This window comes from Rissa tridactyla, chromosome 5 (genome assembly GCF_028500815.1).
Source record: "Rissa tridactyla isolate bRisTri1 chromosome 5, bRisTri1.patW.cur.20221130, whole genome shotgun sequence".
NCBI lineage: Eukaryota > Metazoa > Chordata > Aves > Charadriiformes > Laridae > Rissa > Rissa tridactyla.
In genome coordinates, this window is record NC_071470.1 from 77,848,045 (window position 1) to 77,874,274 (window position 26,230).

General features: G+C 51.3%; 2 protein-coding genes across 10 annotated transcripts in view; one reads left to right on the top strand and one right to left on the bottom strand.

Moving 5' to 3' along the window:
• The first annotated feature begins 3,936 nt into the window (after positions 1-3,936).
• On the top strand, positions 3,937-4,641 carry NEUROG2 (neurogenin 2). The gene has a single exon (XM_054203574.1). The coding sequence runs from the start codon at positions 3,937-3,939 to the stop codon at positions 4,639-4,641; it is 705 nt and encodes a 234-aa protein (XP_054059549.1).
• A 2,913-nt stretch (positions 4,642-7,554) lies between these two features.
• Positions 7,555-26,230, bottom strand: part of ALPK1 (alpha kinase 1) — a 59,954-nt gene continuing 41,278 nt past the window's right edge. For 7 of the 9 annotated variants that reach the window (XM_054204130.1, XM_054204129.1, XM_054204127.1 and 4 more), the window contains 8 exons: positions 25,874-25,950; positions 23,508-23,603; positions 23,032-23,136; positions 20,585-22,604; positions 19,703-19,856; positions 18,508-18,670; positions 17,328-17,514; positions 12,330-16,715 (listed from right to left, as the gene is read on the bottom strand). In XM_054204130.1, coding sequence (XP_054060105.1) covers positions 16,519-16,715; positions 17,328-17,514; positions 18,508-18,670; positions 19,703-19,856; positions 20,585-22,604; positions 23,032-23,136; positions 23,508-23,603; positions 25,874-25,950 — 2,999 coding nt within the window. In that variant the 3' untranslated portion in view covers positions 12,330-16,518. Of the gene's footprint in view, positions 7,791-12,329; positions 16,716-17,327; positions 17,515-18,507; positions 18,671-19,702; positions 19,857-20,584; positions 22,605-23,031; positions 23,137-23,507; positions 23,604-25,873; positions 25,951-26,230 lie in introns of those variants that run through there. The other 2 variants (XR_008466814.1, XM_054204133.1) reach the window with 2 other exon arrangements.

A 26,230-nucleotide genomic window follows, 5' to 3' on the forward strand; every position in this document is an offset into this window, starting at 1 on the left:
CCATTAGAACTCAACGGGAGTAAAACTAAATCCTCGTTTAAGTGTATTTATCCGCTCTCTTTTCTCTCTTTCAAATGCTAAATCCATTTCAGCATATGCCCCTTCTTTCTCTCCCCTTTCTCTAAAGACTGGCAGCCCCTACTACTCTTGTAAATATGAAAGATGCTAATCATATGACATATCACGTCTCAGTCGGAGCCTGGAATAAAGCCTTGAGATTTGGGATCATTGCCTCCAGACAACAGCTTCATCAGCCGGAAAGTTGGGTTTTTTTCTCCTTTCCTTCAACTCTCAATCCCTTCTTTGTCTGGGGGAAAATGCAGCCAACTCGAGCCACCCCGGCCATATGGTTCACTCTGTGTTTTCTTAGTTGAAGCCTGAATTGTTTGTGACTTGCGAAGGGTTTTGTGGTGGGGTTTTTTTGGGTTGGTTTTTTTTTCTTTTTTTTTTTTTTGGAAGCGTGTATAAAGACATAGAAGAGGCTGCCTGTGCCGGGACGACTTTGCGGGGTTCCTACGTGTTCTTCACGTGTTCGTTTCACGCGCTCCTCCTCCTGCGGCCGCTTCACCGCTGCCGCTCTGCCCAACGGCCGAAAGATAAAGCCCCCGACGTGCTTTTTAACGAAAACGCAACCCATTCTGGGCGTCTGCTTGTTTTCCCCTTCGGTGGATGGAAATATCTTCTTTTGATTTCCTTCGGGCTCAGCCGCAGCCCGGTTGCGATTTGTGGCGTGTGCGAAGCAGAGTATCTGCTTTACGGGCACATCCCTTCTAGAAGCCCCAAGGCGTTTTGAGGAAGGCAGAGCGGCTTTTAAGACCTGTATAAATTAGGAACTGAATGAGTTCGGTGCGCTGGAGTTTGGATAGCCCCCTGTTTGATAGCAGCCTGCCAAATTTTTCTTTCTCTCTTTCCTTACGCAACACCCCCCCTTCCCCGGCTCAAAAAAAAAAAAAAAAAAAAAAAAAAAAAAAAAGGCCCTTTCACCAAATCATTAAATTCTACAGAGGTGGTCAAGCTAGTCCTGCTTTTCAGGCGTTGGGGAAAGAAAAGGGTCCTTGAAGTTTAGAAGATGCCCAAGGAAAACTCATTGAATGACATCAAAAGAATGAGTTTCCATAGCTGTTGAAGCACGAGAGCCGTGTAGCTGCACAAAGGCGGGTTGGGGCAGTGGGACTGTCCCACTGCTCTATCCCAGCACAATTGGGTCACTGAAATAGGGAATTAATTACCATTGGAGAGCGGGCAGCCCATTCACCGCTGGCTGAGTTTTATTAAACGCCAATATAAATAACAAAACAACTCTTGTGGCTGCGCTATTCCTACACGCCAAAGGAAGGATTATGTCGGGGATTAACATCTTAAAGTCTATGAGACTTTCTGACTCAAGGCTCGGAGCTGGTAATCGTATTTGTCTCCTGGTTCAGCGATTAGTGCTCTCCCTCGCGCACCTTCGCCTGGACGGCCAATGGCCCTTTTTGCAGGCACCGGGGTTTTTTTTCACACAATCGGCTGTTCTTTTCCCCACGTCTATAGAAAAGAATAAGAAAACTGAAGCGTGTTCACGCGAGCCTCAAGCTTCTTCTCCTCTTCATGGGAAAGGAAGGCACCGGCGGCCTTTTTTTCACAAGGGAGGGGGAGGAAAACCCTCTTTTTGGGGGAGGGAGGGGGGATGTCTTGGGATGGCAAAATCGCTCTGCAGCCCTGCACCTGCCATGCAAATCGCTGGGGAACAATCGGCCCCCGAGGAGGGGCTCGTCTGCCTGGGGGGGGTCAGGGAAGGATGCCGGGGCAGCGCTCTGAGGAGGCGGGGGGGACACCCTCTCCTCGCCTTGCTCCCAAAACGAACCCCAGAATCGCTAGTGCGGCTCGGGAATTGGGGGGCTGGCCCCTGTCCCTCCCTGCAGCAAGTTCGGAGGGGGGGGGGGGTGGGTCGGGAAGGTCCTGTCTTTTGCCGGGGGGGGGGACACCACACCAGGCTCTGGTTTGTCCCCTCCACAGAGCATCCCAGCACCCTGCTGGGAGGGGACGTATTCTGGCCCCTAGTTTAAGAGCAGAACCATCCCACCCCAAAATTCAGGGTACAGGGGGGTATGTGGGCAGCCCTGGAACCCCAAACCCTCAGGAGATGCCCAGGGGGAGCCTGTGTGTGCGTGTGTGTCTGTGCGTGTGTGTGTCTGTTTGTCCCTGGTTCACCTGGGGCAGGCCGGCCATTAATGCCGGCTCACGACTTGTGAGGTCGAAGTGTGGATGGGCTCTCCCCAAAGGTCTCTCGGCAACACAGACCCTAAACTTTTAGGGCTCTTGGGTCGCCCGAGAGTTCAATCTTCTTAGGGCAAACAAAGCCTTTCTGAAGGTCTCCCCCTCTCCCGCACACAAGCTCAGCCTCCTTTATTTCTGGGCTGTGTGATAAGCTTAAATCATTGTGCTCCCATTTCTCGATCGTCCCCTACTTTGGGCTTTTGTTCCCGTAAAGTCGGATTGAGTTCTGGCAAAAGGGGCTGAAGTTGAACAGTTTGACCCTTGGAGGACAGTTCAGGCGGTGGGCAGCAGCCCCGGCACCAGCAGCAGCGAACACTCGTTGGCGTATTGTGTCCCCCCCCCGCCCACCGTCTCCCCGCCGCTCTCGGCCCTCGCTCTGCCGGACCACACAAGCGCCGCTCGGACTCGCCACGCTGGGAGGGTTGCGAGGACTCGGTAGCCAACTCCTCCTTGGGTCGTCTTGTGCTCAAACCCCTGGAGAAAATGGGGAGTTTGGGGAATTGGGCCAAACCCCGAATGGGTTTCACGCCCCGGGTCTGGCAAAATCTGGGATTGCGCCCTCCTGTCGCCCACCCCCCAGCCGCTGTCCCCACCTCTCCATCGCTTTCACAGCGACCACAGAGGGTGACTTTAAGTTGCTGAAAAAGCCAGAAGGTCCCTTTGGGTCACCCTCCCGGGATGCTTGAGGATTTCCCCGTTTTTTCCGAACGAAGGAGGCGAGGGGGAGTCTTTCAAACCTCTTGGCCGAGTCGCTGAGATTTTTCTAAAACAGATGGGTAAATGATAACGAGCGGGTGGGTGGGCGCCGATCTCAGGGAGGCCGTATCTAGACACGGCCGTGCCCCGGTGACGGAGTTTTCCGCATGGGGGGGACCCTCCGTCCAAAACCCCCTGAAAAATGGGAGGAAAAAGGGCAAAAACCAGCACCCGACGGCTGCTGGGAGCGCTTCTGCCGTGGTTTGCAGCCGCGGGGAAACCCGCGGCTGCAAACCACGGCAGAAGCGCTCCCAGCAGAATGCCTTAATTCCCTTGTTTCACCCCAAAAAGGCGATCCCCCCCGCCTTCCACGGGGGAAAAGGGGAGGCGTGTGGGAGCCCCCGCCGCCGCCTCCCATTAACGAGCGGCTGAAAGGGAGCCGGCTCGGGCGCGCGTGGCGCGGGGGGCGCCCTGATTGGCCAGCCGCGACCCCCCCCCCCTCCTCCCTCGCCTCTCTCCCACCCCTCCCTTCCCCCCCATTCATTAATAAATTAGCGGCACGCTCCAGCCGAGCGCGAGGCGCCAACGAGGGGGCGGCGGGGGCCCCTGTGAAGGAAAAGGGAGGGCGAGGGGGACACGGGGATGGCGGGGGGGGGGGGGGGGGGGGGACGGACCCCGGGGGTAGGTTTGATTGTTCCCCGCGGGGTATATAAGGGGTGTTAAGGAGGGTCGTGTGCCAGACACGCAGCCCGACGGGCCCCGGGCTCGCTCCGCCGCCGTCCCGGGGCGCGTGCCAACGACCCCCCCCCCCCCCTCCCCTTTCCTTTCCCCCCCATCCCCCCCACCCACCCCCACCCCCCTTTTCAAACCTTCCGTCGAACCGTTAAACCGCCGTTTGCGGCGCGGCGCATCCCGGTTGTCCCTCCCCACCACCACCACCACCGTCCCCGTCCCGGTGTCCCCCCCGCCCGGTGCCCGGGGATGCTGGTGAAGGCGGAGGTCCCGGCGCCTCCCGCCGAGGACGAGCTGCTGCTGCTGGGGCTGGTCTCGCCCGCCCCCTCGCCCTCGCTGCCCTCCAGCGCCGAGGAGGAGGAGGAAGAGGAGGAGGAGGAGGAGGAGGAGGATGAAGGGGAGGAGCTGCGGACGGCCCCGTCGGCGCCGGGCTGCCGGGGTTTGAAACGGCGAGCGGCTGGACGGAACCGGGGAGCCCCGCGGACGGTTCGGACGGCGGAGACGGCTCAGCGCATCAAACGCAACCGGCGGCTGAAGGCCAACAACCGGGAACGCAACCGCATGCACAACCTGAACGCGGCGCTGGACGCCCTGCGCGACGTCCTGCCCACCTTCCCCGAGGACGCCAAGCTCACCAAGATCGAGACCCTCCGCTTCGCCCACAACTACATCTGGGCCCTCACCGAGACCCTGCGCTTGGCCGGGACGGGGCGGCTGGGCCCGGAGGGGGCGGCGGGGGGAGCGGGGGGAAGCGGGGGGATCAGCGGCAGCCCCTCGCCCGCCTCCTCCTCCTGGAGCGGCGGCTCCGCCAGCCCCGCTCCCTCCGCCTCCCCCTACGCCTGCACTTTATCCCCCGCCAGCCCCGCGTCCGACGCCGAGCACTGGCCCGCACGGTTCGGGGTCCCCCCGCCGCCGCCGCCGCCGCCCCCTCCCCAGCCCCGCCGTTGCCTCTAGTGTGTGTGTCTCCCCCCCTCGCCGGGGTTGGGGCGGGGGGGGGTGGGCTCCGGCATCTGCCCGCTTCCCAAGGCGGCGGGGGGGGGGGGTGGGGGGGGTGGCGGGGGCGGGGGGGGTGTGTGGGAGCGACACCTGCCAAACCAAACTCGCTCTTCTCTCTCCGATGTGCACTTTCGGCCAGTTTCTGTCCCCAGGGCTTTTGTGTGTGTGTGTCCGTGTGTCCGTCCCCCCCCACCCCGCCATCCTCCGCTCCCCCTTTTTTGCCATCTGTCCCTTACGATTTATATATGGGGGGGGGGGGGGAGCGGGGTGGGGGGCAAAGGAAGGGGGGGTGTGGGGGGGAACAACAAAAAATAAATTGTTTTCTAGGGGTCCAGGTTAGAAGTCATTGTATAATTTGTAGGCTTTGTGAGGGCTGAATGCAAGCGTGGAAATTTGGGCTGAAAAAAAGGAGAAAGGGGAGGGGAGGTGGGGAGGGGGGGGGGGAATGGGGAGGGAGGACCCTCCTCATGCATTATTTATTTCGACCTTTAGGGGACGAGGAACTCCCCCCTTCTTTCAGGAGATTAAAAATAAATCAACAGAGTGAAAACCTCAACAGACACGGAACATTACAGCGATCAGCCACACACGTGTTCACATTTATTTATTATAAAGAAAGATTTCATGGAAAATATGTATTTTTTTTGTATAATTTACAGAGTTTATTCTAGTATGTATTTACGGCTGAAGAGCAAAGGGCTTGTTCTTGTGATAAAATATAAATAAAAATCTCTAATTTTCGTAACTTCGGGGGTCGCTGCTTTTTCGGCATTACGTGCCATCTGCTGGGAATTACTGGGAATCTGCCCCCACCCGGGCACCTGTCCTCGCCTCCGGTGAAACGGGGGTGCCTCCAGTGAAATTCCTCAAATTTCCTTTTGCTTCTTAAAAGAACACACCCCCCCCCCCCCCATTTTTTTTTTGTTGTTTTTCTGCAGAATAAGAACAAAGCTAAACTCTTGGGGATGTCAGCTCAGCCCCAGGGTGGGGATGGGGGGGGGGGGCGCTCGCAGTCTTTGGGTGAAAAGCTGCTTGGGGAGAAGCGGAAAACAAGAAAGATCATCCTTTTCTCCAGCCGAGTGAAGCCTTAGGCTGGTTCCAGAGGGGACAGGCGCCATAAGAAACACGCGCACGACTCGGCCTCCGCCTCCCTTCGTGGTGTTTTAATTTCTTCTGGTCTTGGGTTCCTCCCGCGGCTGATAACGTCGCAAAGACAAACAGCATGAAGCACGGTACGTACCGGCGCCTGGGCTGTGTCCCCAGCAGGGAGAGGGGGGGCGTTCTGCCCCTCTGCTCCGCTCCTGGGAGACCCCCCCTTTGTGGTGCTGCCTCCAGCTCCGGGGCCACCGACAGCACACAGACACGGACACGGGGCCAGAGGAGGCCACAAAGATGCTGGGAGGGCTGGAGCCCCTCTGCTGTGAGGACAGGCTGAGAGAGCTGGGGGGGTTTGGCCTGGAGAAGAGAAGGCTCCGGGGAGACCTTCCAGCCCCTTCCAGTCCCTCAAGGGGCTCCAGGAAAGCTGGGGAGGGACTCTGGAGCAGGGAGGGGAGCCACGGGATGGTTTTAAACTGGAAGAGGGGAGATTGAGATGAGATATTAGGAAGAAATTTTTCATTCTGAGGGTAATGAGCCCCTGGCCCAGGTTGCCCAGAGAAGCTGTGGCTGCCCCATCCCTGGAGATGTTCAAGGCCAGGTCGGACGGGGCTTGGAGCAACCTGGTCTAGTTGAAGACGTCCCTGCTCACGGCAGGTGGTCTGAACTAGGTGACCTTTAAATGTCCCTTCCAACCCAAACCATTCTGCGATTCTACGATATAAGTTCGGCGGAAGTTTACCGATCATTTACATTTTCCTCTCGGAGGCGTGATGGACAGACAAACTACTTATCGCGCGTCTTCCCGCTCACGGATGTGGCAGAGGAGGCCGGAGGAAATAAACGTTACCGAGAAAAAAATAATGCGGGGGTTTAAAGATGAAGAATTTTTTGTCTCTCTGAGAGACAGATGAATCCCAAGCCCCAGCCAAGCCCAGGGGGCTGGGGGTCTGTGGCTCCGAGCGCCCCTCAGCTGCCCCCCGGGTACCAACAGCACTTGGCTGGGGATGTCACCAGGGAGGGGGGATGCCGGAGGCCACCGAGACCCTTCGATCATCGTCCCCGTGCGCCCGGGAGCACTTTGTGACTTCTGGGTACAAACACCTGGAAATCATTAAAAACCAGCGGCGGCGCCTGAATGTATTAATTAAATAAAACGAGCGGCACATGAATCCCGCCCGGTGCCCCCCCTGGATCCTGGGACCGTGAAACCCAGCCCTCGGAGCCATACCCCCGAAAGGGGTTGGGGGGGGGGGGGGGGAAGAGAAAGAAAAAACACGCCAAAATGTGTGAAAAGAGAATTAGTGAAATTAGGTTAGGCCAATAAAACGTGCGGGGGTTCTCCCCTCCCGGCCCCGCAGCCTCGGGCGAGCAGCGCTATCTTGCCTGATCTATTGTTTCCCCCCCTGGCAGGGGGGTTATTGTGTGATAAATAATTCCTTAAAAAAAAAAAAAAAAAAAAAAAAAGAAAAGGAAAAAAAAAGTGGGCGCATTTGCATAATCACTGCTTTGATGTGGCCTGCGAGATGAAGCTGTGTCCCCCCAAATCTGCCACGGGCCCAGAAGGAACAAAACAAGCGGGAGGCTTTCAATCCGCCGGGCGGTGTGTGGGGCAGCCCGTCGGGAGCGGGGGGGCTTTTTTTCACTCTCGCTCTCTTTTAACGACCCCTTTTTAATGATTAAACTCCAGGAATGCCAAAAAAAGGCGGCTAGCGCCTCGCTTACCCTCTCCGTTTTTTCTGGCCGGGTCTCATTGTCCTTCCCAGTTTCTCTCTCAGTTTTTAAGAGGTGCTGGAGTAGGTGTCTGCGGCTCTTGAAAAGGCCGGGACGGATGGGATGCGCTGCCCCTCTTTCCGTGGTGAGCCCCGCAGGAGCGGGAGGGATGTCCTGGGTGGCTCAGCACCGGGATACGCGCTGCTTCTTGCCAGGTTCGTCATCCTGGAGGTATTTCCTTCCATTCCTCGTTATCAGGAGCACCCCTCGTCCCGCTGGGGCTACAGCCATGGGAATCACTGGGGGAAAAAGCACAGGGAGCATTGGAAGATGAAGGATGGGGGGGATCGGGAGAGGGTTTTTCTGCAGGGTTTGGGGTGGGAATCACGCAAGCCTAAACCTTCCCTGCTCCTCGTCTGGAGATGCCCTCGAAGGAGACGGGCCTGAGGAGGGGGAGGCAGAGGAAGAGCCGGAGAGGCTGGATTTGTCACCTAACCCATTCACCTGCATCCCCGTTTTTTCCTCTGAATGCGGCCGAAAGAGTTTATTTCCCTCTTTCTTCCCTCTAAACTTGAATGAGTTCATTCCCCTCTTCCCTTTTTTCCTTTTATTTCCCTCTTTCTTCCCTCTAAACTTGAATGAGTTCATTCCCCTCTTCCCTTTTTTCCTTTTATTTCCCTCTTTCCTCCCTGCAGACTGGTTTTTGGAGGTGACGGGAAGCCCCAGCCCCGAGTGGAGCATCAGGAAATTACAGAAATGAGGACAGAGAACCTGGAAGTGGACGTGCCGGGATGGGAAAGCACCTCTTCGGATGAAGTGGAAAACCGGGAGGGTGGTTTCCATGGCAGCACCTTGCCATAAAAAAATGGGTTTATGATCCTTCCGAGTATTTTATTTTGGCATAAAAGCTTCTCTGCACCGTTAGAGCTGGAGGGGCAGCTCTATGGCCCCCGGGGGTGGTGGTGGGGTTTACAGCCCTCCTTGGCATAAGAATAGCGCCGAGAAGCCAAACTAGCGCCGGGTTGACAGCAGCCGCCCCCCAAGGGCTTGCGCTCGCTTGCTTTCGTGTCAGACATAAATCTCATAACGTATCAGCGTAATTAAAAAAGAGCGTCCCCGGCCCAGCCCTCATCTGCCCGGGGGGTGCGAAGGGCAGATTTCGTCCCCCCTCCTGCGCGGACACCCAGGAGCCGAGGACGGTCCTTCGGGCGCCGGCACCTCCCTGGCGCTCAGCGAGATGCCCAAGGAAGGCGGAAGACCTAGGAGCACTGGAAATTCAAATTTAGGTAGTTTCCCAGGTAAACCTGAAGACATTTAGGCTCAGCACGAAGCTAAAAAAACCCCGAACGACCCCAATTTCCTAAAGCCTTACTCAGGTGCCTCGGGCTGGGGGTCAGGGCCCACTGCCCATTAACTGATTAAATGATTTGATTGTCCCAGCGATGCCCGGGTTTCGCGCTGGTGAAAAAGCCATGCCGTTGTGCTGGGAAACAACTCGATGAGGGCTCACCTGCTATGGGGCATCCTATGGCACGCTCTAACGGCTTTGTTACCAAAATGTATACGACATTAAGTAATTAAGCGCACGCTGGCTGGCTTTTTTTTAACACTAGATACATTAGTTATCCCATAACGTTGTTTTAATTCAAAGGACCAATCACCTGGGGTATTACAGAGAGACATCTTCTCTTCTTTCTGTTAAGAAACTGTATGTGCAACTTAAAGAAATGCTGGAAGGGCCTGGGGGAGGGAGTGATCCTGGCATCGGCAGGGGATGCCGGGGGTCCCGGCACTGCAAAGAGCAACCTGAGCAACCCTGAAGGTGTCCCTGCTCATGGCCGGGGGGTTGGACTAGGTGGCCTTCAAAGGTCCCTTCCGACCCAAACCATGCCGTGGCGGCCGGCAGGAGCGCGTCCGAGTCTCGCACAGTCACAACCTCAGCCCCGAGGGGCTCGGCTGCCGCGGGGGCCCGGCAAAACGCTCATCCCAATTTGATTTAGGGACAGGAGCAGGACCAGAGCCCAGGTCCCAGCCCTCGCAGGCAATGGGAGAGCTGGGACCCCCAGCTTTGCAGACGAAATCGGGGGGCGCTGCTTTGCCTGGCAGCAGTAGAGCCTTTGCGATTTGCTGTCTGTCCCCCCCCTCCCCGCACCTCTCCGGGCTCGTCCCGCAAGCTGCTCTCTGCCCGGGGAGGACATTTGGAGCATTCACCGGGGATGTCAACGGGCCGTCTGTTTTCCCCCGGCCGAAGTAATCAGATAAACTCAGCGTGAAGGAATAAAAGTGAGCCAGGAGCAAGGCTAACAGTGACACGCAACTAAGCCGGCGTCGTTCAAGGCAGGCGAGAAAGCTTAGCGGGAGGGCAGACAGCTCGGGCAGCTGCGCCCAGCGGCACATCCAGGCTGGTGGGCGCTGGGAAGGGGCTGCTTCGCCTTTATTTTTGCCTTTATGATGCGTGGATTTGGCCCATGCAGCCCCGATTCCCATAGCGCACAGGCAAAAAAAGTCTCAAGCACCTTACGCTTTTATAACAGAAATCCCGGTGGGATTATTTTTTCACGTGGCGGAGGCTGTTGTCTTACTGCGGGGCCAAATCTGGCGTCTTAAAGTCTAAGACGGGCTCTTTTGCTCTGACAAGCTTCAATTTAAGGTTATATCTCCTGCCTTCAGCCTACGATGCTGCGACGTCTGTGCGGGTCCAGCCGACTCCCGGCAACCTTCTCATCCCCGCCACTTCTTGTAGCGAGTTCAGATTTCTGAATTAAACGGAGGTAGCGATCTCGTAACGCTAAGATTTAAAACAAAGCCTTTAAAAATCGATCGGAGAATAACATTCTTGGGACGGCTGGCTGCGATGGAGGGCCTTTCGGTGCTTCGCAGCGGCCGGCAGCGTGCGGGGAGGGAGCATGGATGGTGCCGGGGCGGCTGCGACACACAGTCCCCTTTCCCTCGCCTCCCTTCCCCCTCCTTTTATTAAAAAAGAAGAGAGAGTGGACCAAAGCTGATGGCATATTTACCTTCATGAGTTTTAAAAAAAAAAAGTTAATTACTGCTCGGAGCAAGTTGGTATGGCTGTCCTGAGCTGTCTTTTATTAGTAGTCGCCTTCATTAATTTCCCTCGCTGGATTTGCTGCTAATAGCTGCTTGGTCCTGGGCAGCACAAAGCAGCATCTGTGCCATTGAGCAGAAAAGCGGGAGTCAGGCAAAGGGGGGCACTGGGCGGGGGGGGGTGGGGGTGGGGGGGACACGACGCCGTTTGCAAATCAACCTCTATTAACGTGATGGCCTGCTTGGAGGGGACAGCAGCCCCGGTAGCCGGCACGGCAGTTTGGGCTTCACTTGGCTGTTCCCCTTCGCTTGGCTACAGCCTCCATCGGCTGGGACGCACCCATGGGTGCCGGCTGTGCCGCCCTTGCACCCCCCCCGGGATGGGGAGGGGAAGCGGGATGCCGTCCCTCGGTGCTGCGGGTGCTCCGGGTCCTGCGTCACAGGCTGCTTCGAGCGGAGGCGTTAAGCGGTTATCGAGCAACAACCGTATTATTAATAACTCGGTATTTCTTGATGAAAGATCCTCTCCGTCTTAAAAATAGCTTGGCAGAGAGGTTTGAAGATTAAAGAATGGGATTAAGTTCTCTTTGGAGGGTCGCCGCGGGCAGGCTGGGGGGGCTGGAGGCACCACGGGCTCAGGCGAGCGGCTGCGGGGGCCGACAGCCCCATCTGCTCCCACTCTGCAGAGGGATGATTCCATCCAAGTGGAAAAAAAGGCGGGTGGTGTGTGCCATTCCCGGGAGAGGGGCTGTCCCCAAGGCTGCTGGCTCCTCTTCCCCGCGGGGGAAGGCAGTCGGGTGCCGGTGCAGGGACTTCCCTCCACGGCAGCAGGTGCCAGTGGCAGTTATCCGTCGATACGTTGCTGCAAATATCCCCGTTCTGGTTATTTCAGGTTATGACAGTATGTCACACCACCTGTAAATAGCGTGCTTTTCCCGACACACGTGCAATGCCCGGAGATACAGCTGCGTGCCCGCGGTTCGCCTTTCCCTGGGGGGCATTGGCGGGGATGCCCATGGCTCTGCCAGCCTGGGGACAGGACGGGCTGGGAAAACTCCCGTGGTCGGTGCCAGTCCCGTGCCGGGAAGAGCAATCCCACCCCTGCTCCCAAGCCACACAGCGGGAAAGAGACGGCCGAGGAGGCTGGTGTTTCGCCATCAGCGCTGGATTTTGCCGAGCAGCAGGGACGTGGCAGTGCAGGCTGCCGTTCTGAGCTGGCTGGCGGGGAATTTTTCCCCTCGGTACCCATGAATAGCTCCTTCTGGTAAAGGACCGATGCCTAAATCCAGCAGCTGGGCTCTGGGGGCAGCTGACGGCGGGCTGGTGGCAGCGGGGACGTGTTGCCTCGCGTGCGGGGGCTGCCGCACAGCTGGAGGGGTCACCCCGCGCCCGCTGGCCTTTAATGGCCCGGGATCGGAGGGAGAGGGAGGGAGGCAAGCCTGGCTCAGCCTGCTGTTGTCGGAATAACCGAGGCTCGTCCCTGTCACACTGCGTCCTTTGTAAGAGAAGTTCCCCAAAGCGCTTCGTTAAGCGTTGGCAAAGAAGTCGAGAAAATCAATCAATGAGTTGCATCACCTCGTTCCCGCTTGGTATCAATTTTACTAACTTTTATGCACGAGCGCACAGCAAGCGAGACCTCTGCCTTTCGCCCGGATACCCGCAGAAAGGTAAGTGGGGAAAAAACCCCACCTCTTTAACCAGGTATCTTCCCCGAAGGACAGGAAAGTGCGTCGTCACCTTGCCGAGAGCGGGACGGTTTTGTGCCTGACCTACTGCAGTGCTTACGCCGGGTCTAAACTCAAGTCCCTGAGCTGGAGGCCAAAAGGAGGAAATGTTTCTTCCGCCTTTACGTCCCTACAGTCAATGATAATATTTCACTGTACCAGCACAACACAGTTTCGCTCATTTTGTAGAGACCACAGGGTCCTAATAGTCACACTGAGCTCTCATGTTGGACTTTGGAGCCTGTTATAATAAAATCAAGCCCCAAAAGCACCCTTGGTAGCAAATTACTTAATATAAACCACCGAATTTCTCAAACAAAAAAAAAAGAAAAAAGAAAAAAGTATTCCCTAAGTCTTGGCTGGCTCAAATTACTTTCTTCTGAAACCAGAAGAAATAGCAGAACTGCAATTTTTTTTTCAGTCAGTAGCTCCAAGATGAAACTTCCCGCCAAAATATTAAACGCTCCATCATCAGCCTGAGTCACGTATTTATTTCCCCCAATAATCACCTATTTATACCATGAATATGAACCGATACTTTATGTGCTGTGTGTTTCGGGCCACGTATGTGTCCAAGCTCTTCAGGCGATGGGGTTATAGAGCACGTTCATGCAGGATTTCCATCATCCCAGCCCTGGATGAAGACAAGAGTGCCGGCGTTTGCGAAGGACTGATACCTCCGAATTTGTGCCCGAGCCTGTAAAGAGTAAGACCGGGAGAACCTACGGGGTTAAATACGACGATGGCTGGTTTAACAGGGGACTGGACAAGCTGAGACTTGACACTAACTTTTGAGTAGCCTTAACTTTGGCTGAGACGATGAAACCTACGCTGCAAACCAACAAAAGAAATCAGCTGCTAAATGCAAATACGCGGAAGAAATCAAAATATTAACGTTTTCCACGGATCGGTTTATTCAGGAGCGTACCCCGATAGATCTTTTCTTTCTTTCTGCGAACAAGAGGCAGAAGCTGGAAGAGGCATCGCTTTTCAGGGGTCTCGAAGCTGCATGTGCTCTTACAGCAGACACCGCGGGGCCGGCTGCCGGCAGCGCATTAGGACACTTTGTTCTGCAGAGATTGTCCGGGAGGTTTTGTTTTGCTTTTAATTGTCTCTATAGAGAAGGGAAAGCCTCCGCCGAGAGGCTTTAACACAGCATCTCCGCTGCCTATTAATTCCCGAGATCTCGCTAACTAGCTTTGTTTCCCCTTTTAGAGCTGGGCGCTCTCGTTTGCCGGAGCACGGAGCTATGTATGCGCCGCGTTTGTCACTTGGTTAAAGCCAGCATTTCCCTACTGCCGCAGACAAGGCCGTCCTTTATTGGCTGCAGAACAAGATAACGGGCTTAATCTTCCCAGTAACACGTGAGTTTTCATGTATCACTTTAATCTGCGAAACACTGGGGCCGAGTGTACCGTCACATGCCGATTTTACTTTTCTATGAGCGAGTGACTCCCCGGCTCAATGATGGATTGTTTGCTGGCTTTTAACAACAGTCAAGATGGTGAATGCCCCGGGGTGACAGACAGTGTGCAATGGGAACGGCAGCAAAGCTGATGGCCCAGTTCAAGTTCACCTGACAAAGCTGACGCAGTCTGCAAGCAGCATTCGAGAAAGGATTATTCACACTAGCATTATATTTTTGAATGCATTTTTCTTCCTGCGCAGCTGCCCAGCTCCCCAACACTGAAGGTTTATGCACCATAATAAAGAGATTTAATTTTTTTTTCTTTTTTTTTTTTCTTCCTCTCTTGCTTCTCCCTCTTTACACCTAGTTCTAATCGGTCAGCGCAGTGATAGGGCATCCTTCCAAACAACTCGGCACAAACATCACGTAGAAAACAATAGCATTGCTAAAAAGCGGGGACAAAAGCCTAAAAATCTCCGCTGGCTACAGAAACAAAAGCGGGACGGTTTTGTTAAAGCTAATTCTCCGCTGGGGACCCATCTTTTTGTGGAGGTTTGATGCTGTGCTCCCTTTCTCACCAGGAAAAACTCCCCAGAAGAACCGATCCCGGCCTTTGAGCTCGGGGGCGGTCAGGGCTTCGGAGGAAAAGAGAATTTGAAACGAAGGCAGCTTTTTGCTGCTGACGATGAGAGTGTGGACACTCATTTTTGGAGGTGCTGGCACGGTCTTGGAAGAGTAAAATCTAGGTCTCGTCATAGTTTCTTTTGGCTGGAGAGGCAGCGTCAAATGTTAGCTCCAGTCCTGTGCGTCATGTGGCACTGTTAAGGGGAATACATACGTAACTGTTGCTTGAATTTCCCCAGAAGCAGCTTTTCTGCCTGTCGGTGAGGCTAGTAACACCAGGAAAGATGTGCTGGAAGGATATAAGATGGCTTTCCTTCTCCTGGGGAATAGAAAACCAGCTGCAAGCTGTAGATGCAAAGATATGCCCTCTGCTTTTAATCAAAATCTGCAACGCATCCCCGACAGAGGCCGACACAAACAGCCTCCTGTAACCACATGCAGGTTCATCACCTGTCGGAAATGAAGGTTGAAGCCCACTCCTCCTGGCCAGATAATTCATAAAAAGCCCATCCGCAGTTGATGGGAAATGGACAGCGGAATTTTTTTTAGGACAAAATTAGTCGGCATCTTTGATTTAAAAACGCTTCTTTCATCGGAGTCCGAATTTGGGTAATATTGTCAATAGGTTGGGGGGGGTTTAATTTCAAGCAGACGCGCCGGTTGGCTTAATTCAGCATGGAAGGGGCGCAGCGTTTTGTGTGAGGCGCTCCCGTCCCCTCTTTTTTTACGGCTGTTCTCCCTACTGCGTATGTATATGTTATCCGACCACGCCAGCAGGTTTGACTCCTTTCAGCTAACCAGCCTGTGCGGGAAAAAACCAGTAAGCTTTCAGCTGTTGGGCTAGAATTCACAAAGTTGGGAGGGCAGCGCTTTTCTCTATGCGCTTCTGAAATTTACTGTGACAGAGTGACTCTACGCGCTGGGTCTCTTGGAGGTAGGTGTGTGGCTATCAGTGTGTGAACTGCTGTAGGTGGCGAAGGAGGTCACATGAATGAATTGCAAGCTTTAGTTAAAAAAAAACCCAACAAAACCACAACAACAGAACAACAACAACAACAACAAAAAACCCCAAACCCACAAAAGATTGTTTCATAAAAAGCAAAAGGCTGCAGCTGCCTCTAACCCAGGCAGGCCCTACTGCAGCATGTGGCCAGCCTACATGCCAGGGGCTGTTTAGTCCCGGTGTTAAAAATCAGGGGCTAAGCATGCTCGATAACAACCACAACCAATCACAAAACCACTGCTAAAATGCCGGCGTTAAAGGACAAAGTTGCACCTGTTTGCACGCGTGACAGTAAAGCGCCTTCCACCTCGCAGCTCTGTGAGGCTCGAGGGGAAGGGGTGCTTGTTGGAACCAAAACCGGCGCTGAGGCCGCTTACTCCGCTTGGTAGACGTTGGGCTCCTCGTAGAAGCAGCCACCCTCGTGCCCAGTGAGATTCTTTGTGGGAATTAGCTATAGAATTGGACACCAAGTCTGCGCTGCTCACAGCTTCATCACAGGCAGAAGAGAGGGGCTGTCCTTAAGGGAGAACTGTTCTTCTCTTGGAAAAGTCTTCTGAGAGTTTGTTAAATGTAGTAGTCCTAAATTACTCACGTAAAGCATCTCGCGGTTCAAGAACATTATTTTTTCCTTGCAGAGCAGCACAGTTTTCTTGGCTGTTACAGTTAAAACCGCGTGTCCACCCATTTAGATGTTGTGTGGCCACACACGCACATACACACACATGCTTCTGAAGACAACTTCATTATTCTTGAAGTGAATCAAAACATTACCATTTGTTCCCCGAAGCATTTATACAAGTTTTTGAACATTTTACACATGGCTGAAATACAACTCTCCGCTTCTGTCTCACTCCACCTCATACTCCGTTTCCACAGAGCAGACGGTGCCTATTGCCCTCACTGGGTCTGAATGGATTAGAAGTTTATACCGTCTCGTAGTACACCTCACGCTGAATTTGGGAGGCTGTTTTCTTACTCTTTTTAAGCTCTTCTGTTAATTCTTACAGATGGCTATAATAACATGAGGTTCGGAGGGTACACAAGACGGCAACGTGGTATTACCAGCCTGAATGCAAAGACCGGAACGTGCCAAACTCATGCAGGTAATGACTGACCCGACTCACACGTTCTCACAAAGACAATATGTTCCTAAAGGTGTGTAGGATCATAAGATCACGTCGATCCTTTGGTCGTTCGTTGTGTGACTGCCTTGTGCGAGTCTACATCGGCAGCTCTACCGACGGTCTTGTTAAACAAAGGCAGCGACAGATGTCATTGCACTCCACGTGCTGATTATTAAAGAAGTAATAAATTCCTTTCTTCCCAAAGTTGGAGCGTGAAACATCTTTGCTATTAAGGGAATGAATCTGGGGGTCCGTGAGGTAGATGAGGCCTTTCCCGTTACCTGTCACCCAACCTGTGGAAGAAAGGATATATCCCGGTATTGAACATCACAGCCTTTGCATCAGCGTACTCAGGACTGTCGGCGCGGCACAGCCCATCCTCTCTTATTGTCACCTCAGCGGTTCCCAGTTTGCACCTATGCCAGCAAAAGCGGAACCCTAAGAGGTACATAATGAAAATTTAATGAAATGAATACCCCAAAGATACCTGTGTGGTAAAGACTGAGTCCGAAAGGTTTTACCCTTGGCTCTTGACCAAAGACCTCAATTCTCCATCAGCTGAATAGGACACCTTTTTTTTAGGCTTGCCAATTTTAGGAAGGAAGAAGCGTGACAAAACCCGCTGCCTCTTTTAATGGTTCTCCTTCAGATGGTTCCACATCCGACCAGCCTCGCACACCGGCTTTAGTCTAACTGGATGCAGATCGCTCCATGGCAGGAAGCTGTGGCACGCGTGGGTGCTCTTGCTGCGAATGCAGCGGAGAACATGAGCAACTGCTCAAGGCAAAAACATACCTGCAGACACCTCCCTCGCTTTACGTCATTTAGAGACACAACATCCTTTACATAGCATATTCGGCAACGTGAGAGGACACGCAAGAAATGAAGCTCGCTGTAATACAAACCTTGCAGATCAACGACAACGTCTGTTCCGTTGGAGAACTCGTAGCAGAAATGGCCATAGGCCAGACCGTACTCTGTGGCTTTGTACTCATTCTTCACTACCTTCGTGTTATTGGACAGCTTCACAAACTCCCCGAGGATGTAGGGCTCCACGCTCACGCATCCTTTTATAGTTCTGTCTTCCAGTATCTGAAAAAAAAAAGTGTTAATGACAGTCATGCAAGCAGAGATGTGAAAACAAGGATGCTACAGCTCCTCTAACTACTGAAGTCTTGTTTTTTCCTCCAAGAACTTTCTGTCATAAGATGGATGGAAAGAGTCTTCACGATAACCCGCTGCTGATGCAAAACACCAGCTGTTTAGATGAGGAGCTCACATTTAACTAGAACGAAGAGTGTTACAAGATCCAACACAAAGTCAGCCTGACAGGGCAAACTCCATGAGCAATGAATTCTAGAAAGATCTAGGAAACAACTTCTTCCAGGAGACTATGTCTAAAGAAGATGCGAAAAAGCTGAAAAGATGTGGCTAAACCTGCACCTGGTCCTTCTTCAGTGTGTAAATAACCAGTGGGAGGGTTTGGGTTGTTTTTTTTTTCCAGTCATTTCTGTGTTCAGAGACTTACGGGTACGGATGACAGGCTCTCGTTAGGCCTTACTAGTGAGCGGCACAGAGCCAGATCCGGTGCCATAGAGCTAGATCTAGCGCCAGAATGGCTTACAGAAAAAGGAACATGCATAGTATGCCATCATACACCTAGTCATCATGAAACAATGAGTTCAGCGCTCTACTGTGGAGGGTGGCTCCCCGTATTTGAAACACAAATCAAATGGGAAGTTAAGCCTAAGAATAAAGAAAAGATCTTTCGCTTTCCCGCCAGGGGCCGGACGTCAGCTTTGACCTCTGTGCCAGGACACCCAGACGATATAAAAGGCTGGGTAACTCCCGGGTTTCATTTACAAGTGAGTTTCTAACTTCTAATAGGACGTGGCATCTTTTCTGCCAGTCCACCCATGAACTTGTAGCCCTGCAGGTAGGCGTCTTCTGTCCTGAAATGAGCAAATGCAGCCATCAGGTAAGAGTCATCCAGAGGTGGCTTAACTGCTGGTATTTTAAGATCAAAATTGACTGAAGACACTCTTCCCATCTATTCTTTTGCATTGCTTAGAAGACAGTTCTTACCAGGAGTACTGCAGATGGGATATAAAAGATCTGCGTAGGGAGCTTTTGCTCATACAGCCTTTTGTTGAATTCTGTCACGTAGTACTGGGCAGTCATTTGCCGTTCCACGTCACTGAAATGATGAAGAAGTCCTTTTTCTTCTTTATATTCTTTCCCAACGTACCTACACAAAGAGAGAAGTGTTTGGTGTAGCCCGATTTGCAGCAGACTGCACTTGGGAAGCCCTACCTGTGATACAGAACCATCACGACAAAGCAGAGCTTGGCTGTGCAGAAGCAAAGCCAGCCATTGGCGATGCATTTAAAACGGTAGGGATTGAAGTTGTGGGTGTTTTATTTTATAGCTCTTACAGGCATAAAATGCTGTACCGATCGATCAAATCCTAGGACGGGGGTTTCATAACACCGGAATATTTAAAGTCAACTCTTCTTGACTCAGAAGGGAGACCCAACTCGGACACACTTAAAATACTGTTCTTAACCCATAATAATTCATAAGCTACTTCTAATAACAATCCAAAATCTGCAATTAGCAGTTAGCAGAGGTCTGCTGGTGCAGAGGAGTTTATGAAGCTTTCAGAGCAGATGCATCCATTGCATAAACCTGCTGCTGAAATTAAAGTAAGTGAAACACCTTTCTGCCTATAGGTATTGTGAGATACATACGTATATTGCTAATTCTCTAATGCATGCAAAAGCAGAGGTCAAATAAAAAGGAAGGAACATTTAAGCTCCCAGGAGATTATCCCAGCACAGACAAAGGTGAAGTCAGGCCTAAGAATTGTCATGAGCAAATGAACACTACCATGGCTGTCCGAAGTCAACAGTGAAGTAGCTTTTTCTTCCCAGAGATTAAAAAGTAGAGAGTTACGTGGAGTGAAAGACTGCCAAAATGCCCAAGAGATTCGGGAAAGCCATAAAACATACTTGCTACAGAAAATCAGTCAAAATCTAACCAGATAGTTGAAACAGACTAAAGGAACAATCTTCTCCCACTGTTGCAATGATTTCTGTAGTTGTCCGAGTAAAAACTTGTACTGTCTTCTGAAAACACTTGATAAAAGCTACTGTCTAACAAGGCACTGGACTAGCTGAATCACAGGTGTAAGACTAATCCTACCAGACAGTTTTAATTCATATTTACACAGAAGCAACACTCATAAATACTTAGTTTCAGAAACTGGTTCGGTCAATACCTGCCCAGACTTTCTTCTTGGTGCAGAAAGTGTATCCAAAATGCACTTCTCTGTTTGCCTTCCTTTGCCACGTTCAGGTAGTCTCCAATGAATACAGCCGTTTCTTGGCCTGTCCAGAGGCCTGATTTCTTCGAGTATTTTAGAAGAAGAGCAGCTACAAAAAGAAAACACCACGAGTAGAATGGAAAATTCCACAGGACTGCTCTAAGCCTGTGCCAAGGGATGAAATAACCAGCACCCAGGAGAGAAGCAATGTACGGGGCTATGAAATATATAAGAAGAGGTACGTAGGTTCAGAGTTGGATATTTTACATTAAGGACAAAAAAATGCTCAACGGGCTTGAGACACGCAAGATGGGATAAGCCCTAAGTAGGTTTTACTTAACGAGCTAAATGAGGCAGCCTATAGTGCCACTGCTCCTAGCTTCTGTATTTCTTCATATATTCATCAAGCGTCTGCGTATGAAGGTATGGCCGTTATTTATTATTCACTTAATAATCATTGTCTTAGGTTGCAGACAAAACCAGAGACTCAAGTAATGGGGTGGAAAGGGCTTGATGAACTGGCACAGGGAGTTCCAGTAGCGTATGTTACCTCTTGCATGAAGGGATTGAAGCAGGTGGGACTGAGTGGGCATGGAGTTGGAGCCCATCATCTATGACTGATGTGCAAATGGGTAAGAAGGAACGGGAGAAAATGGTTCAAGGGAGTGTTCTTCCATTGCTAAAATTCTTATACAAAACCTCATAAAACAACAAAAAATTAAGTCCTAATAAACGATGACTCAAACATTGTGTTAAAAAGCCTGAGTCTGAAAAGACTGTTCTCTGCAGGAGAACCTCTTGCTGTGTGAAAATGCCCATTGCTGTATGGAAACTTACAGTATGCTTTACGAAGCTGTTTAGACTTAAAAATTCCAGCAGGCACCAGTCTCTGGACAAGCCAATTATGTTCCACCCCTGCCAGAAGCTGCATGTAATCATCATCCTTCAGAAATCGAGCGTCAAGGACTTCTTCCTTCGTTCTCCCAGGCGTGAAGATGAAACCACTTCCCCTTGTGCTCAGAAATGGACTTTCAGGGGAACTCCTGGGCATCTGTCCCGCTTTGTACCAGGAACTCAGAGATGAACTGGATTGTCTCTTGCTGCTCACCACATCCTGAGACTTTTCTTCATCTTCTTCAGTAGTGGCACAATCAAAGTGCTCAGTTATGGATATCTTTCCCCCCGAGGACAAAGCTGTTGGTGCACTGGGAGTTGACTGATGCTCCGGAACAGACGCCGTAGGAGAATTGTTTACTAGGTCTCCAATGCTGATGAAATCAAATTCAGTGTCATCTACTGTTTCTGCTTGGCCGTCAACTTCAGGCACTTTGAGAGATCCGTTTCCCACCACGGCAGATTTCCTCAGCCAGTCACGCACAGAGGAGTCGCCGGCCATTTTCGGCTCGATGCTCGTTGGTAGTACGGAAGCATCCCTGTTTGGGGGGGGTCGTGCCTCGAAGGAGGGATCCTCGGTGCTCTCTGCGGTCTCTCCTTCTGGGTCGACCCACCCCAACCGGCTGCGGGTCCCACCACCCTCCCTGCCGCTGTCCTTGGTCCTGCAGCCCAGCTCTGCCCGGGAGGAGGACTCCTCCTCCTCCTCCTCTTCCTCCAGCCTGGTAGGAACAGAGTAAGGGGTGGAGAGGGAAGGAACCGCGTTGTTCACCTCCTGCGCTTTCTTTTCTGACGAGCTCTTTCCACCGTGTCTTCCCTCCCGTAGCTCTTCTCCACAAAGAGCCGCCTTCTCTACCAGCCTCCCAGCTACCTCTAAGGAAGGTTGAGGAGATCCCCGACGGCTCTGCGGAGGCTCTCGAGGGGACGGACGCCAGGTTCTGGAAGGTAGTGAGCTCAAGTATGCAGCCTGACCGTTTTCATCAGATTCTGTTGTGCAACACTGCTCCTCCGCTGAGCCCTTTTCCTGCTGCTGCCCTTCCCTGGGAGACTCTTTGCTGCTGTTAGAGTTTAGTTCCTCCCAGCTGGAAGAGTAACTTGATTTTGAAAGCTTGCACCAAGAGCTGTCTGAAGTAGTGCTTTGACTCCTCTTTTGCCATCTGCTGAAAGCACTGTTCTCATCATTTTTTTCTATTTCGAACGGCTCAGTCTCTTCATCGAAGGAAATTTTCATCACATCAGAACCGATGTATTTATTTCTTTGGCCACTGAGTCTCTCTGAGCTACTTCCTGCTGCTGGTGAATTCGGCATTTTCGCAGCGCCTTTCCTCTGGTACGCTGTGTCCTCAGTAGTACACACAGTGTCTACGGTTTTGGTTTCTGTTCTTAAGGTTGTGATACAAACTCCCACTTGGGTTTCTCCTGGTGCGGTTTTATGAAGCCTGCAAGTATTTTCAAACACTTCACACACTGACAGATGATGCTGAGAATGCATGGCAAGGATCTTCTCAAAGCTGACTTCCTGCTGCAGGATAGGCTTTTCCACTGTGCCTTTGTAACCGTCTGGAACGTAAGACCTAGCATCAGAATTAGGGAAGCTTTCCACCCGCAGGCGCTTCTTCACGGATGCGATCAGAGACATGATCTCCTTGGCAAGCATTCCTTTCTCTTCCTCTTCTGTCGATGAAGTGCTGTAGGAATGCAGTTTTCCCATGGCTTCTTTACACAGCTGACGCACCTCACGGAGGTTCTCGCTTTCCCCGTAGAGCCATCGATGCACGGTTGCGAGGCAGAAAGCCGCTTTAATAAAACTATGGAGCTCCTGCTTGCTGGTGATGGGACTGTTATCGTCCTTGGTGAGGAGGCCGATCTCAAAGGATTCTTTGGCTTCGGACAGGTAGAACTTTCTCTTTTCTGGGGGACAGTCCTTGGAGTGACTGTAGGATAGCAAACACACCCCACGGATGTTCTGGGAAGGGAAGAAAGAGAAATGAAGGAATTAAAAACCTGGACTTCTGTCAGAGATAAACAAAGGGCAGAAAAATATGTTTCTTTCCCTTGTACAATTTGAAGCAAACGTCGGCTCTAACTGCCTGCTGCTGTGTTTCCTGGAGGGAATCGTGCTCTTTTTCCTTTGAAATATAGCTGTAATTACAGAAGCAGCAGCATTCCCAAACGGGCCTGAAAGCGCATCCTCAGTCTGTGGACAGATACTGCTTTCTGCCCATCTGTTTAGCTTCTGATTGGAGTGCAGAGCAACGTATAGCGTCATACCCACAACACGGACACAATACCCTGCATGACGTAATGTTTGGAAGCCGGATTACAGCCAAATCTAATAGCCCGGACTCTTCTCTTATACAAATAGCACTTTCAGAATGAAGGCTAATACCTACCACGGCTGTGAGGACAAACAGTGGGGTGTACTGGCTGTAGGCTGCCGCGAGTTTGCAGGCCTCAGCAGCTGATAATAAGCGATGACCGAACTCTCGGAGAAGGCTCTAGGGAAATAAAAAAAGAGGGAAAACCTCACCTTAAAGGCTTTCTTTTCAAAGAGATGGGTCTACCTGGTAAGCAACCCTGTTCAATTAAAGCGAGGCAGCTTGGGATTTGTTTCTTGTGTGTTGTAGGTTCCCTGAGCTCTCTGAGACCTTTGGGTCTGTAAATACTCTTAATATTTTCTTTTTCCTGAAGCAAGGCATTCTTCCATCTAGGCGCTAATGAACTCTTACAACAGCAGCAATGGAAGTTTCTTCAGCCCTCTCAGCACAGGAGAGGAACAGGAGGAAGAACAAAGTGTGGGTGAATTTGGGACAACGACATACAGTCCACCTGAAGAACATACACACACAAATACCAAACCAAGTCTTACCAGATCAATCTCAGCACTGGTTTTAAACCGGACATAATCCTTGTCATTCATGGAAGCAAATATGTCTGCCATAATACCCAAAGAAGTAGCAATTCCCTGAAAGAGAAATGGAAAATTATGATAGTGTTTTTCCCCTTGTCTTTTGAATTTTACTGCTCACAATAACGTTGGTTCCATGTAGAGCACACCAGGAAAAAAAAAGAAACAAACAAAGGGAAGCACTGCTAAGAAATTCAGAGACGCCACCTTGGTAGGATTTTGTTAATTCCCACTTGCGGAAAAGTGTGGCCTGGTGGATACGTCTGAGTTTCCATGAGTGGCAGCTATCCCGATTACCGCTAGCTCTAGGTTTCAACTTAAATAGCATTGCATTTTCCTTAGCATTGTATTTTCCCAAGGTGCTGTTTGTGACAATGAAAGTGAATTCTCGTGATATCACCAAAAGCTGCATGAAGCCCTTGGCTAATCATATCTGAACAAAGAAAAAACTCAATCTGTTTTACTGTTGTTTGTCAGAAAAGATGACAGAAAGCCAAAAATTATGTTTAAGAACCGGCCAGCTGATCCCAGCCTTTCTAAAAAATTCAAGGTGAAGATGCCTAGAGAGATGATAGAAGTAATAAATGCTCACCAGGCATAGCCTAAGAAAACAAGCATCCTATTTTTAATGCACTCCCCTAACTTACTGCACTGTTTAAAAACCAAATGAACAGAGGTGGACAAAAGCCAAGAGGATCTTGGTGTTGATAATTTAATCACGGAATCACGGAATCTTCAGAGTTGGAAGGGACCTCTAGAGATCATCTAGTCCAACTCCCCTGCTAGAGCAGGATTGCCTAAAGCACATCCCTCAGGGCTGCATCCAGGCGGGTCTTGAAAATCTCCAGAGAAGGGGACTCCACAACCTCCCTGGGCAGCCTGTTCCAGTGCTCTGTCACCCTCACTGTAAAGAAGTTTTTCCGTGTATTTGAACGGAACTTCCTATGTTCCAACTCGTGCCCATTGCCCCTTGTCCTGTCGCTGGGAACCATTGAAAAGAGCCTGGCTCCGTCCTCCTTAAACCCACCCTTTAGGTACTTGTAAACATTAATCAGGTCCCCCCTCAACCTTCTCTTCTCCAGGCTAAAGAGTCCCAGCTCTTTCAGCCTTTCCTCATAAGGGAGGTGCTCCAGTCCCACAATCATCTTGGTTGCCCTTCGCTGGACTCGCTCCAGTAGTTCCCTGTCCCTCTTGAACTGGGGAGCCCAGAACTGGACACAGTACTCTAGTTGTGGCCTCACCAGTGCAGAGTAGAGGGGAAGAATGACCTCCCTCGACCTACTGGCCACAGTCTTCCCTATGCAGCCCAAGATGCCATTGGCCTTCTTGGCGACAAGGGCACACTGCTGGCTCATGGATAATTTGCTGTCTACAATCTTCAATCTGTCTACAATCTAATCTTCGTTTTCCAATTGTTTTCTTTAGTAATTTGGAATCGGTTCTACAGAACCAATTAAAAAATAAGACAGGAACACGTAACACGCAGATCTATGAACTTGCTAATTGTCTGTCTCTCTGGAAGATTTGATTTATACGTGCTAGCTAAGGGTCTGTGCGCAGCTAAATAGTTCAGATCGCCGGGAAATATCTGTGTGCTTGCCGCCAAATTCACTACACACCTTTGCTCCCAGAGAGGTGTTCTGAAATTGAGGTCAAGCTCTAAGGTAAGGCAGAGGAGAGGTGACGGGGTCTGCTTTTGTGGGATATCCTATGCTGGGGTGCAGTTACGAAACTTCTTAAAGCATCACCCTAGGACTTGCAAGACTTAGGTTCACATTCCTGTTTAGCTACGGACACATGCTGTGACATTGCTTCAAGATTAGCGCAGCCAAGCCTCCCAAAGGTGTTAGAGAGAGACACGGTAGCTGTTGCAAGGTGTTCAGATGCGGCAGTGCCAAGGAACATCCATCACCCACAACAGATAGCGTAGTGCAGCTTGTGAGCACTCCGGCAAATAGACACGCTCGGTTACTAGGAACAAAAAATTAGCCTTACTGCTAATAAACAGATAAATTAATAAAATCTGTGGCTGCATTCTGCCCTTGTCACAGGCACCCTCAGCGATGGTTCACTTCAGCTGATTCTGCTTAATGGAAACTATTACTTTCATTGCCCTGCAGGAAAAAAAGGTGCCCGTAAGTCTGGGCATGCATGCGGAAACAACGTGCAATACAGACTTCGGCGAGAACATTTATCCTGCATGTTAACCTCGGCTGAGGTGCGTAACCGAAACATTATTGCTAGAAGACTCTTCTGAAGTAAACAGAAGCTCATCTGCAACGATTGTTAGAGTGGCAAAGATAGCCAGAGCGAAAAGGAAACACCACCTTTTTATCTGGTTGAGGAAGTTTGAAATATCCCACGACCGAAGCCCAGATCAACTCTGCTGCCTCATACCACATCCCTGAAATAAATCAGAAAAATAGTCACTACGCGGATTACAGCTACAGAGGGCTTTCAATAGTTTATTTTACGCCTCCTTGAGTCAGGAACCTTCAAAACAGTATAAAACTATGTCTTTTTTTGCTTTGGTGACACCGAACATTTATTAGTTTCCTTTAGCTTTTGGCTGTGCATAAACACACATTTTATGTTCATAAAAGACTTGAGCTCAACAGCCACGGAAGACGAAAGGTCACAGCAAAAGCATAAAATGAAGGCTGTTGGCCTCGAGTGCCAAACCC